General features: G+C 40.4%; 1 protein-coding gene across 1 annotated transcript in view; it reads right to left on the bottom strand.

The window, feature by feature from the left end:
- Hsd17b4 (hydroxysteroid 17-beta dehydrogenase 4) overlaps window positions 1-13,804 on the bottom strand; it is a 73,794-nt gene that overhangs the window by 39,794 nt on the left and 20,196 nt on the right. The window contains exons 7-9 of the mRNA XM_021150170.2: window positions 12,228-12,312; window positions 10,480-10,667; window positions 1,860-1,951 (exon numbers count right to left, since the gene is read on the bottom strand). Of these exons, the coding sequence (XP_021005829.1) occupies window positions 1,860-1,951; window positions 10,480-10,667; window positions 12,228-12,312 (365 nt within the window). The remainder of the gene's footprint in view (window positions 1-1,859; window positions 1,952-10,479; window positions 10,668-12,227; window positions 12,313-13,804) is intronic.

Below are 13,804 nucleotides of genomic sequence, written 5' to 3'. Positions count from 1 at the left end.
CCAGATCTCGTTACGGATGGTTGTGAGCCACCATGTGGTTGCTGGGATTAGAACTCTGGACCTTCGGAAGAGCAGTCGGGTGCTCTTACCCACTGAGCCATCTCTCCAGCCCCCTTTTATTTTTCTCCTATTCACATTCCTGTGTATTTAAGATTTCCACAAGCCAGGCAGTGGTGGCACATGCCTTTGATCCCAGCACTTGGGAGGCAGAGGCAGGAGAATTTCTGAGTTCGAGGCCAGCCCGGTCTACAGAGGGAATTCCAGGACAGCCAGGGCAACACAGAGAAACTCTGTCTCGAAAAAAAAATTTTTTTTTCCACAAAGATAAAACATTAGTTTGTGTGGTTAATAATATAACTAGAAAGAAATAAGTAATATTTTGGTTCCTAACTGGGTAAAAAGGTCAGACCAAATTTCAAACTCTAAGTGACTCAATATTATTACATTTTTTTCTATTCTGTAAAATTATGGGTGCAAAGTTCTTTCTGCATCTAATTTCCCTAATTCACACTCAGCTGGTCTGATTAGAAAGGTGGAGGCCCATAGCTTTGCTCAAATATATAAAGACCTGTTTTCCTTTAGTTATTAATCAGCTTTTAATTCAAATCAAATTAGCTAATAACATATTACTTCACTCTGAAGGAGGGATTTTGCTAAGAAATATTGTGAATGTTATAGTCTATATACAATAGGTTCATTACTGACAGAATTTCAAAAATGGGGTAGTGTCTAATATACAACATTTTAGGCTAAAAGAAAAAGATCAAACACAGATGGATATGCAAAAATATGTAAATTAGCTGAGGTGGTGGCCCAAGGCCTTAAATTCAATCCCTAGTGTACAAATGATGCCAGCAAACAGTGGAACTGTGTGTAGCTTTTGCTCTACAGTAGTCATTGAAAGGTTCACAATAGGGAGAACAAACGCTTTCTGCTGAATTTAAAATAAAAAAGCTGTATTTATTGATCTGTCACAAGGCAAGCATAGTATCTACTATATATTTATAATTAAAGTTGCCAGAAGGAACCATTAGGCTCCAGAGCCAAGGGTTTTAAGTGATCTGTAGTTGTCACAAAGACTCAAGAAAACTAAAGCTCTGGGCGTTAATTCACAGTCACCCTGTAAGACATCGAGTTCAGACCAAACATTCAATACAGTCACCCTGCAAGAAGGAAGTGCAGACCAAACACTCACATTCCGGACTAGCTGACTCTAAACATGTGCTCTATCGCTCAGCTTATTAAATCAATAAGACTTTCTATATTTTACTAAACACAACAAATCAGCCACATTGTACTTAGGAAAAAGTATTAAAAATGCACAACTAGGGGCTGGTGAGATGGCTCAGCAGGTAAGAGCACCCGACTGCTCTTCCAAAGGTCCTTAGTTCAAATCCCAGCAACCACATGGTGGCTCACAACCATCCGTAACGAGATCTGACTCCCTCTTCTGGTGTGTCTGAAGACAGCTACAGTGTACTTACATGTAATAAATAAATAAATCTTTAAAAAAAAAATGCACAACTACAGGAAAACATTTGTAATGATGTCACCTTCTACCAAAAAAAAAAAAAAAAAGATACAGATCTACGTTTGTTTAAAACACAGCTGTGCTGTGTCCCCGAAGTAGACCCAAACTCCGATCCTGTTCCCCGCCTGCAGAGTGCTGAGATAACAGTGTATACCTCCTCCCCTGGTTTAACACTTGTTCCATATTAACTTATACAAAACCGTACAAGTGAAGTGATACAACTGGTACAGACTTTCCAAATGTAAGCATGTGGGACACACTGAGGCACAATGTTTAAAATTTAGTTAGAGAAGCAATGCTTTAGGACAGCAACAAAGTTTCAAAATACCTCAAATAGGCCACCATTTTCCTCACAGCTCTCATGGCAAAGCCAAAGCACCAGAGGGGCCACATACTCTGGCTTCAGGGCTTCAACAAGGTCTGAAACAAAGAGAAGAGCATCCATGACCAAGAGCACACATACAGGCTTCGTAAATCATTTTACTCTTGGAAACATCTTACATAAATAACCAAAGACTTTTAAAATAAATGTGAACAACTTTACATATAATTAATCTAAGCTTAAAAGGCTTTAGGACGTTTTCATTCCAACTAAGAAACCTAACATCCTCTCAAGTTTCTGCAATCACAGGCACTGAGTGTGTCTTTTAATGATAGGTAGCATATATTCACTGAAAAAAATTACCAGAGCTGCCTGAGCAAGGACTGGTGAGTGAATAATATAAAATTTGACAATCTTAGATAGCACTCATTCTCAAAGTTATTTTACTCTGCCCGCTGTTTAATAGGCATCCAGGAAACTAGGAAGGGTCCTTGGCAGATGTAAATGCAGAGAACGTGCTGCTGCACTGGAGACTACAAACTGAAAGAACGCTCTCCCACTGCACTCTGGGAGCATCGTGTTAGTGCAGAAATGAACTGTTACTCGAGGCAAGCAAAGACCTGGACTACAGCATTGGCTCTGCTGTGCCGCAAACTCAGGAATGGGAGCATATGGCCCAACTCCCCCACTCCTGGGTCTTCATCAGTAAGCTGGTAATTTAAAGTACTTGCCCTACCTATGGTACTTAGATGTTCCAAGTGCAAAGGAGAGATGACTATATCCTACAGTATGTTATTTGTTTATAATACCTTACAATTGTACCTAAAGGATAGTGTCCATGCAAATTTTAATTGATATAGCCAAGTACAATTATACTCCGATGAAAACCTTGACATAAATCTAACTGCATGTTATATGGACTTTGGCTCACCAGTCTTTGCCTAGGCAACTCTATTTTTCTCCTGAAAAACTGTTACTTTGTTGTTCAAGCATCAAGGATACAGTTATTACAAAAGAGAGTTAGAGGAATCCTAAACACAGAAAAGGAAGAAAGTCTCTACCCAGAGAACACAGGAAAGAAACTGCATAGCAGGAACAAGAGGTGAACCAAGGACAAAGAAGGAGCCCACAGGGCCAGGGCTGTAAACCAGCAAACCCCAGCTGATGACACAGAGAAGGAGGAGGAGGAGAACAAGAAGTGGAGAAGACATGAGCAAGAGTCCAAACAAACAGAAAAACAGTGAGATAACGGAATTAGAAAACTTCTCTCAGTAATAATCCAAAATGTAAATTCTCTTAGCTTTCCAATTAAAATATGCAGATTCGCAGATTGGGTTTTAAAACAAGATGCTTCAGTTGTTGTCTCTTTGAAATAAATACACTTTACTGGCAAAGATACACAGTGCAAAACACTGAAAAAACAACGGATGTCAACTTACTGAGCAAGCAGAAGCCAGACATACAGCAGTGTAGCTGTGATGATAACAGAAAAAGTAAATGTCAAACCAAGGGCAGTCATAAGAGCGAAACCAGGCCAACATCTTACTAACAGACAACCCATACAGAACGTGGGACAGAGAGACAGCTCGGCAGCTAAAGTGCTTGTTGCTCAAATGTGAGGTTTGGATCCCCAAAAACCCATACAAATGCCAGATGGGTGTGGCACCCTTCCTGTTCTAGCGTTAGGAGACAGTGACAGGAGATGCCAGCTAGCCAGACTAGCCACACACACACACACACTCTCTCGATTTGACTGAGGGACACTGCCTCAATGTATAAGATGGAGAAAGATGACTCAAACCAGAATCTTCACATGCACAAAAAATGCATGCATGCACACCCACCAACACACATACACAAACAAAAACAACACCAAAAAGCTGAAAAGAAACTGAAGACTTGGTACCTACATCTACAGCAAAGAGTAAACCCAGCGACCAACAGTATAAAAATAAAAGCTCATACAAAGCCCGATTTACCTGTTTTTGTTGCCAAAGCATCATGTTCAGACTCCAGCAAACACTGAAAGCCAGACTAAAAGGCAGCAAAGACTGCCAGAGCCAGGTTCAGACACAGCAGAGACTTGGGAATTATCAAACTGGGAGATTAAAACAACTAATTAATATGTTACGGGTTCTAATAAAAGAGAAACGATATATAAGGACAGATGGATACCAAGCGCACAGGTGGAAACCGCAGAAGCAAAGGAACGGAAGCCAGAGGAAGAAATGAAGCATTGTGTGCCCTCTCTCTCTCTCAGGAAGAGTCAGAGTAAAGAGCAACTCCTCGAAACAAGAAGGGGCGGGCTGTTCATAACAAGAGCACACGGTTAACAAAAGAGGCTGTGGGGTAAACATGATCCAAGTACAGTATGTAAAGTGTGAAACTGTAATGGGACCAATTATTCTATATGATTAATATATGTGAAGAAAAAGTTACAAAGAGAGAAAATGCTAGCAATCAAAATCACTCTAACAGAAGTGAAGAATCAATGTGTGACAAGCCAGGCGTTGGTGGTGCACGCCTTTAATCCCAGCACTCGGGAGGCAGAGGCAGGAGGATTTCTGAATTTGAGGCCAGCCTGGTCTACAAACTGAGTTCCAGGACAGCCAGGGGCTATACAGAGAAACCCTGTCTCAAAAAACAAAACAAAACAAAAAAAAATGTGTGACGATCTAGCACTATAAAATCCTGAAACTGCAAGGCAAAGAGAAACAGGAAGGAAGCCACGTGTGGTAGCACACCTGTAAACAAGCACTCATGAGGCTGAGGCTGTAGAATCGAGAGTTCATGGCCAGACTGCCCTACACAGCAAGTCCCATGCAAGCAGACTCTGTGTAGCTAGACCTGTCTCAGTAAGCAGAATGAAGGGAAAAAAGAAAAAAACAGACCAGAGTTATAAAACTCAAAAGTGTGTAACATGTACAACAGGAACAGAGTAAGAAAAGGGAGTGCAGAAGTGTTGAAAGTAACTATGGCAGAGTTACCCAGAATTAACAGAAGTGTGCATGACTTAATCAGAGAAAGATCTGCTTTAGCTCACGGTTTTACAGGTATCTGTCCATCGTGCCAGAGAGGTACAGTGGAACAGAACTGTACAACTCACCACAGCTAGGAAGCATAGAAGAGACAGGAAGTGCACAGAGGCAAGTGCACCCTTCAAACACATGTTCCAATTACCTACTTCCTCCAGCCAGGCCCTACCTTCCTGTTCTCTTTCCTATTTTGTTAAGAATATGTTTTTGCAGCCGGGCATGGTGGCGCGCGCCTTTAATCCCAGCACTTGGGAGGCAGAGGCAGGCGGATTTCTGAGTTCGAGGCCAGCCTGGTCTACAAAGTGAGTTCCAGGACAGCCAGGGCTACACAGAGAAACCCTGTCTCGAAAAACCAAAAAAAAAAAAACAAAAAAACAAGAATATGTTTTTGCATATACACATACATCAAGAGATATTTGTGTTCCTCTATTTCTTTATCATGTAATATAATATCAAGTGAAATATCATCCATGGTTATATTAAATTATGAGACACTAAAAGACTGTTTCTCACAGGACATTGCTACCTATTCTAAAATTTATAATTAATTTGTGGTTGTGCAAAAGAAAGTTGTATCCTGTTAGGCAAAATTATGACTTATCAAATTTTCATTTGGAAATTAAATGTAGCCGTGTGATGGAAATGCCGTGTGATGGAAATTAAGTGTAGCCTTGTTCCCAGTACTCAGGAGGCAGAGGCAGGCAGATCTCTATGAGTTTGAGGCCAGCCTGGTCTACATCAAGAGTTCCAGGACAGCCAGGGAGACATGGGAAAACCCTATCTCAATCTCAAAACAAACAAACAAACAAACAAAAAAGACTCTGGAAATTAAGTCTGACATAGGGAGATGTTGACAAGAGGTAGACTTGTATTGGCTACATCTCAGTAGTCAACTTCACTACACCTGGAATCAACTAAACCCAAGCAGTTGGGTTTTCTTGAGTGGATTATTTGAGGTGTGTAGACCCACCCTAAATCTGGATCATCAGAGGCAGAAGATCCACCCTAAATCTGGGCCACACCTTCTGATGGCATAGAAGAAGAAAGCTTTCACTCTTTGCCTGCTCGCCCTCACTGTCACTGGCAAGTTCATCTATCCTGCTGCTGAGGCATCATTTGCTGGAGATAGAACCTACTTCTTTAGGATTATGGACATAGACTGAAGACCAGCTAAGACATGCAGCCCTGTGGGCTGAACAACTTCTGGATTCTTCCTTTTCCATGTTGGACTAGCTGGACCACAAACTGTAAGCCATTCTAATAAATCCATATATGTATGTGGATGTGTGTGTATATGTGTGATATATTAGTGTGTGTATGTGTATATATATATATATATATATATATATATATATATGTGTGTGTGTGTGTGTGTATGTATGTATATATATGTGTGTGTGTATACATATGTATGTATACACATATATACATAAATATATATATATTCTATCAGTTCTATTCTTCCAGAAAACTCTAATAAACCAGAGAGCCCACAGAACCATTTAGTAAAATATTTAGTATTAAAAAAAAAAAAAAAAAAAAAAAAAAAAAAAAAACCTCTAACCTAAATGCCAATGAAATAAACCTTCAAAAGTAAAGTCAGAGAGGCAGATCTACAAGTTCATGGCCAGGCTGATCTACGGAGTGAACTGCAGGACAGCCGGGTCTCCACAGAGAAACCCTGTCTCAAAAAATAAACAGAGTAAATTTAGAGTTAGAATTGGATATCTGCATGCAGAAGAATGCAAATGGATCCATATATACAATCTTGCACAAAACTCAAATCCAAGCCGATTTAAGACCTCAACATAAAACCAGATACAACGAACCTCATAGAAGAGAAAGTGCCTTGAACTTACTGACAGAGGAGACAACTTCCTGTACAGAACAGTCATAGCACAGGCACTAAGATTGACAACTAATAAAGGACCTCATGAAACTGAAAAGCTTGTGTAAGGTAAAGAACACTATCAAAGGACAAAACGGCAGTCTACAGAATGGAAAAAGATCTTCAACAAACCTATATCCAATAGAAAGCTAATATCCAAAATATATAAAGAACTCAAGAAAGTAGACGTCAAAAAAACAATTCAAATTTAATCCCATTTAAAAATGGTGTACACATCTAAACAGAGAATTCTTAATAGAGGAATCTCAAATGGCCGAAAAACACTTGAAGAGATGTTCAACATCCTTAGCCATCAGGGAAGTGTAAATCAAAATGACTTTGAGATTCCAAACTTGTACAGCCACTATGGAAATCAGTATGGAGGTTCCTCAGAAAATTGTAAAGTGATCTATCTCAAAACCCAACTATACCATTCCGGAACATATACCAAAGGACACTCTACCATGCCACAAGTACACTTGCTCGACAACGTTCATACCAGTTTTATTCATAATAGCCAGAAACAGAAAACAACCCAGATGTCCCTCAACAGAAGGATAAAGAAAATGTGGTACATTACACAATGGAGTATTAGTCAGCCATTTAAAAAAAATTACATCACGAAATTTGCAGGCAAATGGATGGCACTTGAAAAAAAAAATCATCCTGAGTGAGGTAACCCAGAGCCAGAAAGACAAACATGGTATGTACTCATTTATAAGCAGGTATTAGCTATTAAGAAAAGGATAATCATACTACAGTTCACAGACCCAGAGGCTAAGCAACATGAAGGGTCTGGAGGGAGGGGGAATGGATCTCCCTGGGAAGGGAAAATAGAATAGATTCTTCAGGTGAACTTGGGGTCAGATGGTGATCAGGTGGCAAAGGGATGGAGGGAGAGAGTATGAGGAGAAACAAGAGATGACTGGACTTGGGGGAGGGAACTTAGTGCAGTTGAAACTTCCTGGAGTCTATGAGGATGATGGAGGATACAGCGCCTGAATGGGCGATCTTCTGCAACCAGGCAAGGCAAGTGGTAGGACTGAGACACCAACCCAGTCACAAAACCTTCAATCTATAACCTGTCCTGCCTGCAAGATGTGCTGGGGCAATGATGTCTGAGAACTTGTGGGAGTGGCCAACCAATGACTAGTCTAACTTGTGGCCCATTCCACAAGAGGGAATCCATGCCTGACAATGCCCAGGTGGCAGGAACTAGAAGCTGGATGGCTCAGAGACCCAAGGTAGACCCAAACACAACTAAACAGAAAAAAAAGTCAATGACATGATTCCTAATGATATTCTGATAATGTCATAGATCCATGCCTAAACCAGTGGTCATCAGCTGACTGGATCAGATGCAGAAACCCATAGCCAAACACTGGGTGGACCTCAAGGAAACCTGTATGGGCGATCACAGAGACTGAAGTGACAATACGGAGCCTGCATGGGTCTGTGTCATGTCCTCTGCATATATGTCATGGTTGTGTAGCTTGGGATTTTTGTAGGACACCTAACAGTGGAAGTGGGGGGTATCTGACTCTTTGGCCTGCTCCTTGGACCCTTTTCCTCCTACTGGCTTGCTTCATCCAGACTTGGTGTGAGGGTGTGTGCCTCGTCCTACTGTAACTCGTTATACAATGTTTGGTTGATATCCCTGGGAGGCCTGCTGAAGAGAAACAGAGGAGCACAGACTGGATCCGGGGGAGGGAGCTGAGAAGAGTGGAGGGAGAGAAAACTGCAGTTGCAAAGTAATGTATGAGAGAAGATTAAGTAAAAGGAAAAAAGGGAAAAAATCTAAGGGAAGAAAAAACAAACAAGAGTGGGAGGCAAGCCACACATGGTGGGAAATATATTTGCTAAAGATGTTTCCAAAATATACAAATACTTAAAACTCAAAAAAGGAACCAACTCAAGCTAAGAATGAAGGTGCAATTCAGGAGGTGGAAGCAAGCTATAAAGTGTGAAGCCAGTTTAGGCTACAAATCAAGATCCTATCTGGTGATCTTAGTTTAATCCACAGAGCCAGGCAAGGGTGGAATAAGAAAACCAATGTCACAGTTAACCTCTGACCTCCACATGCATTGCATAACATGTACCCATAGGCAAACACCATGGGCACACCCAGAATAATAATAAATAGCCAATCAAAAGATACTTCACCGAAGGAAATAAGTGCAACAGCATTGTAAGAAAATGCCCAGCATCATGTGTCATCAAAGGATCTCAAATTAAAATAGTAACGTCATCTCACTAGCTAACTATTAAAAAGACTAAGGTTCTATTTTGATTTGCCAAATGCTGGCAAGATATAGCACAGGAATTCTAAGTCAGTGCTGGTGGAAATGCAAATGATGAAGACATTGTGAAAGACCATGCAATAGTTTCTTACACAGATAAAATAGTCTTGCAAACTATCCAATAATCACATTTCTTAGTATTTTCTCAAAAATTAGAAATTTATGTCCATATGAAACTTAGATGTGAATTATTGGTACCTATCTTCTTAGGGTTCCTATTCCTAGGATAAAAAAAATGACCAGAATAAATTTGGGTAGAAAGGAGCTTATTTCTTCCTCTAGGGAATGCAGGGGAGGGACTCATGGCAGAAACCCTGAAGCAGGAACAGATGCAGAGACCAAGGAGGCGTACTTATTCCTCATGGTTTGTTCACCCTACTTTCGTACACCATCCAGAACAATGTGCCCAGGGATGTACCACATGACATGTCCACCACCATCAATCCAGTCAGAAATGCCCTACAAGCCAATGTGGTGGGGGGCATTTTCTCAATTGAGTTTCTCTCTTCCCAAATGACTCTAGCCTGTGCCAAATTAACATAAAAACTCGCAAGCACAGTAGCTTTATTACAACAATAAAATAAAACAAGCAAAATCAAACAAACGAACAAAACCAGAAGCAACCAAGATGCCCTCGTAGGTAAGTTAATAAACAAACAGTGGTGCTCCCACACTGTGGACTACATCCAAACAATACACGAGTTTCCCCATCCAGAAGGAAAGGGGAAGGAGTAATTGCAGCACTGGTGAGCTCTGTATGATTCTGTAAGAGTGGACACATGAGGGCATGCATTTGTAAGAAGTCTTACAGTTGTATAGGACAAAGTGAGTCCTAATGCAACTATACACCTTGGTTAACAACAGTAAATCAGTATCACTTCATCAGTTATAACAAGACAGCACGCATGTTAGAGGAGCCCAGGAAAGGAACATGCATGAGAACTCTCTGTGCTCTAACCAATTGTTCTACAAAGCTTCCATAAAGCAAAATTGCTCCAAAAATAAAGTATGTTACATTCCATATTTATGCTATGCATTTCATATTGTGCTTTATATGATCTAGATAAGTAACCTATTATAAATGTGTTGTACTTATTATAAAATAGTAAGAATGTTAGTACCCTGTCTACAGAAATACGTGTGTATATCTAGATATGCAGAGAAAAGGGATGAAAGTTTACTTCCAAAAGGGAAAATTAATGGTCATGTCCTGTAGTTTCTATTGTACTCTTAAGTTTTTCAGGAGCAACCATAAATTACATAAAATGCCTTTGAAATTAGAAAGAAATTTTTTTTAAGCATTCAGAAAATTAAATCCTTTTGCAAAGCTTCTTCCAAACACAGTGTGACAGACTCTAACACACTCACTTTCTACACAGTGTGGCAGACTCTAACACACTCACCTTCCGGCAACACAGTCTCTGTCATTCGTGACCCAGCGCTAGGGGCAATGGTGTTACAATGAATGTTGTTCTTCCTGCCTTCAATGGCGAGAGTATTGCAGAGACCCAGAATGCCCAGCTTTGCAGCGCCATAATTCGCCTGGCCAAAGTTGCCATATATTCCAGAAGCTGAGGAAGTCATAAGGATTCTAAAAAAAACAACACCAACATCATCTCTGCCTGTGCTGCCGACACTGCAACCCTAGCTGTTCTGATGCTGCGGTGCCTGTCACCTCTGTACACCCGCTTCACTTCTCAGAGCCATGAATCATACATACAGTTAGAATAACGGTGATATAAAAGTGATGGTTCAAAACTCAACTATAGAATGTACGTACATAGAAAGAATCTCTGATGAGAGCCAGGTGGATTTAAATTTAACAATGTTTATACACTATTTGCCAAAGACAACAGTATTTATAAACTAGGAACATGTAAATTAATATTTTAGCAAGAAAATATTATGTTAAACAGTTGTAATTCTTCAGTAGTCATCACTTTGCTGTTTCATTTCTGAATAATACTAAATGCCATCATATAACCTGACACAATCTCACTCCACTTAGAACAACAAACAAAATAAATCACATCACTGACTTTCAGAACTTTGAAGATAGAGATAAAATGGAGTCTCAAAAAATCAGCATTATTAACAACTTGCTTCTACAACCGTCGGAAACCTAAACTGCAGGGCTGACCCTGACACACGGAGGACAGTATAAATGTAAGTATAAATGAGTGACACTTGTGCACCAATAAAGAGAACTCCTGATTCCAAACAGTTTACAAAGACTCGCCCATGGTGGGCTAGCATGAGAAGTGGCCACTCATCTCTCTGTCCATCTGGTTGCTGGGCACTCCAAATAACAATCTTCAGTGCCTACACTGCTTTCTAAAGTTGTTGTGTAGTAGTTTCCTATAAAATCAAAATCTTCTGCCTTTAGAGGAAGTTCATGAAGCCACAGGATGATTACAGGGGTCAAACAACAGGATGTTCTAAGGGAAGGTAAAACATTCTGTGCTATGGGGGAGCTCACTAAGCTCAGTAAGTAAATTACCCAAAGACTTCAGGAAGTCCCTGAAACCAACAGGATTCACTAGACCCCTCCCTCCCAAAGGTTATATAAGTTGTAAGGACAGCTGCTAAAACACAGTCTCAGCCAAAGTGAGCTGTCTAGAAAAGACTCAGATTCACTGAGGCACCTAAGAAGATGCTCTCGAATGAGTTGAGCTTCCTGTAGGCTGTGCGGTGAGCTCCCAGTGTCCAGTTTTTGCGGCCTGTCAACCATGCATGCAGAGGGGGAACTTTGGTGATGCAGCTGTCTTTGAGTCATTGCTGCTCTTTTTAGTAGCCCCTCACCCACATTCCTGTATCTAATGCCAATAAAGCTCATTACTTTGTTTTGCTAAGCTGAACTCTGGTGATGTCTGTACTGTTGTCTGTTGTTGGTTCCCCATCTGGGATGAATAGACATAGATTCACATTTTGTCTCCTCAAGAACAGGGTCACACAAAAAAACGTGATAAAGGTTCACGGGAAATGTATTGACGATGAAAAGCATGTGGTAAAAGAAGAATAAAAGCTGGTGAATGTGCACTACACTGTACTCTGAAGCCTGCAGATGTATGAGACTACTTGTCCTGGCACCATACACCCGTGAATAACACTGTGTGCAAATATCCTCTCTGCTGACTGCAGGCAACTCTACCTTCCATAATTCTGTTTCTTCATATGGTCCCACGCTGCCCGGGTCACTTGGAAGGAGCCCCGCAAATGAACTCTATGGATTATATCTGAAAAAGACATTGTTTTCATTATGTGTTTGTCAAAAGCTAGGTGTGTCTTAGAATAAACTTACACAAACATGTTCATTTTGTATGGGACATTCCTAACCATCTACTGTCACACCCAGGTAACCACTTTTGCTTTTGCTACAATTATGCTACCAATCAACAACTCATACCCATACCTATGAGCTTTCCTATAATTTATAAAATTATTATAATCCTTACATTAATCTAAACATGATATTGTATTTAATTAATGTCCACTCAAGCTAAAAATGCCAATATAACCCAAAAGGGAGACAGTGCCATCTTTTCACATCTCCACTTGCATGTGCACCCAGCAACACAATCTGACACAAAGCAACTTGAGACCAGCCTCCTTTAAATAAGTACCTGGAGAGATTTAGCTCATCTGGCAAAGTGCTTGTCACACAAGCATAAGAACCCGAGTTAGCGTCCCAGAAGCCATGGTAGTAATGTGTGTAATCCCAGTGCTGGTAAGGCAAAGACGGCTACCAACAAGTCTAGTCCAACTAGTGAGCTCCAGACCAATAAGAGGCCCTATCTCAAAGGAGTTAGGTGGCATTCCTCAGGACAACAACCTGTCTCTGGCATATAAATGTATGTGCATGCCCATCCCACACATACATGAACTGACAAACATGCATTAAAAGCAAATATCTAAATAGATCCTCATGAATTTGACATATACAACTTATACTCAAAATAACAAATCATAGTTAGACTACATAGCTCATTATCAGGAAATATCTATAAAATTCTCACTGTTACCTCTATTTTTGCCAAGACTTTCAAATGAGTTAAAAAGCCTACTTTTAAGGACTTCAAAGCAATGAATGACCCACCTGAAGAACACTACAAAACAACCCTGGATTGAGAGCTGTCCCATTTTTGGCCATTCTTACTCATTTGGTTTCATTAAGGAATTAAAAAAAAAAAAANAAAAAAAAAAAACAAAAACAAAGTTTCCATACAAATTCTAGGTGAAGGCAGGGTAAATGCAAAACTAAGGCAGGAGAGATGGGTGATAAGGAGTGGGGGACTGGGCAGGATGGAGCCTCATCGTTTGGATCTTTGTTCTCAGCTTCCTATCACAGCTGCCCCAGGGGAAGAGCTAAAAGTTTTCCTTTGCTTAATTCTCAGGCACCAGGACATTGTGCCTCTTCCAAAAGTCCTAGGCACAGAAGCTAAACTTCATCTTAGCAATGATGGAATAATCCCACCTCAGCAGCTATGCCTGCCATTCTCTGGCAGTAAACTGGTTTGTTTACTTTTGATGACCATAAACAGGAACAAAAGAAAATCAAACTACAAATGGGCTTTCATTGTTGTATAAACTCAACCTTTGTAACACAGGGAAGGAAAATGAGAAATATTTCCTATTTATTGAACACTTCAGATTAACATCCAGGGATCTTCTGCATCCTGCTCTTCTCATGGGGAAAACACACACACACACACACACACACACACACAC

Source organism: Mus caroli, chromosome 18 (assembly GCF_900094665.2).
Source record: "Mus caroli chromosome 18, CAROLI_EIJ_v1.1, whole genome shotgun sequence".
Taxonomy (NCBI): domain Eukaryota; kingdom Metazoa; phylum Chordata; class Mammalia; order Rodentia; family Muridae; genus Mus; species Mus caroli.
The sequence above is the reverse complement of the archived record's forward strand: the minus strand, read 5'-3'. Positions and strand labels throughout refer to the sequence as shown.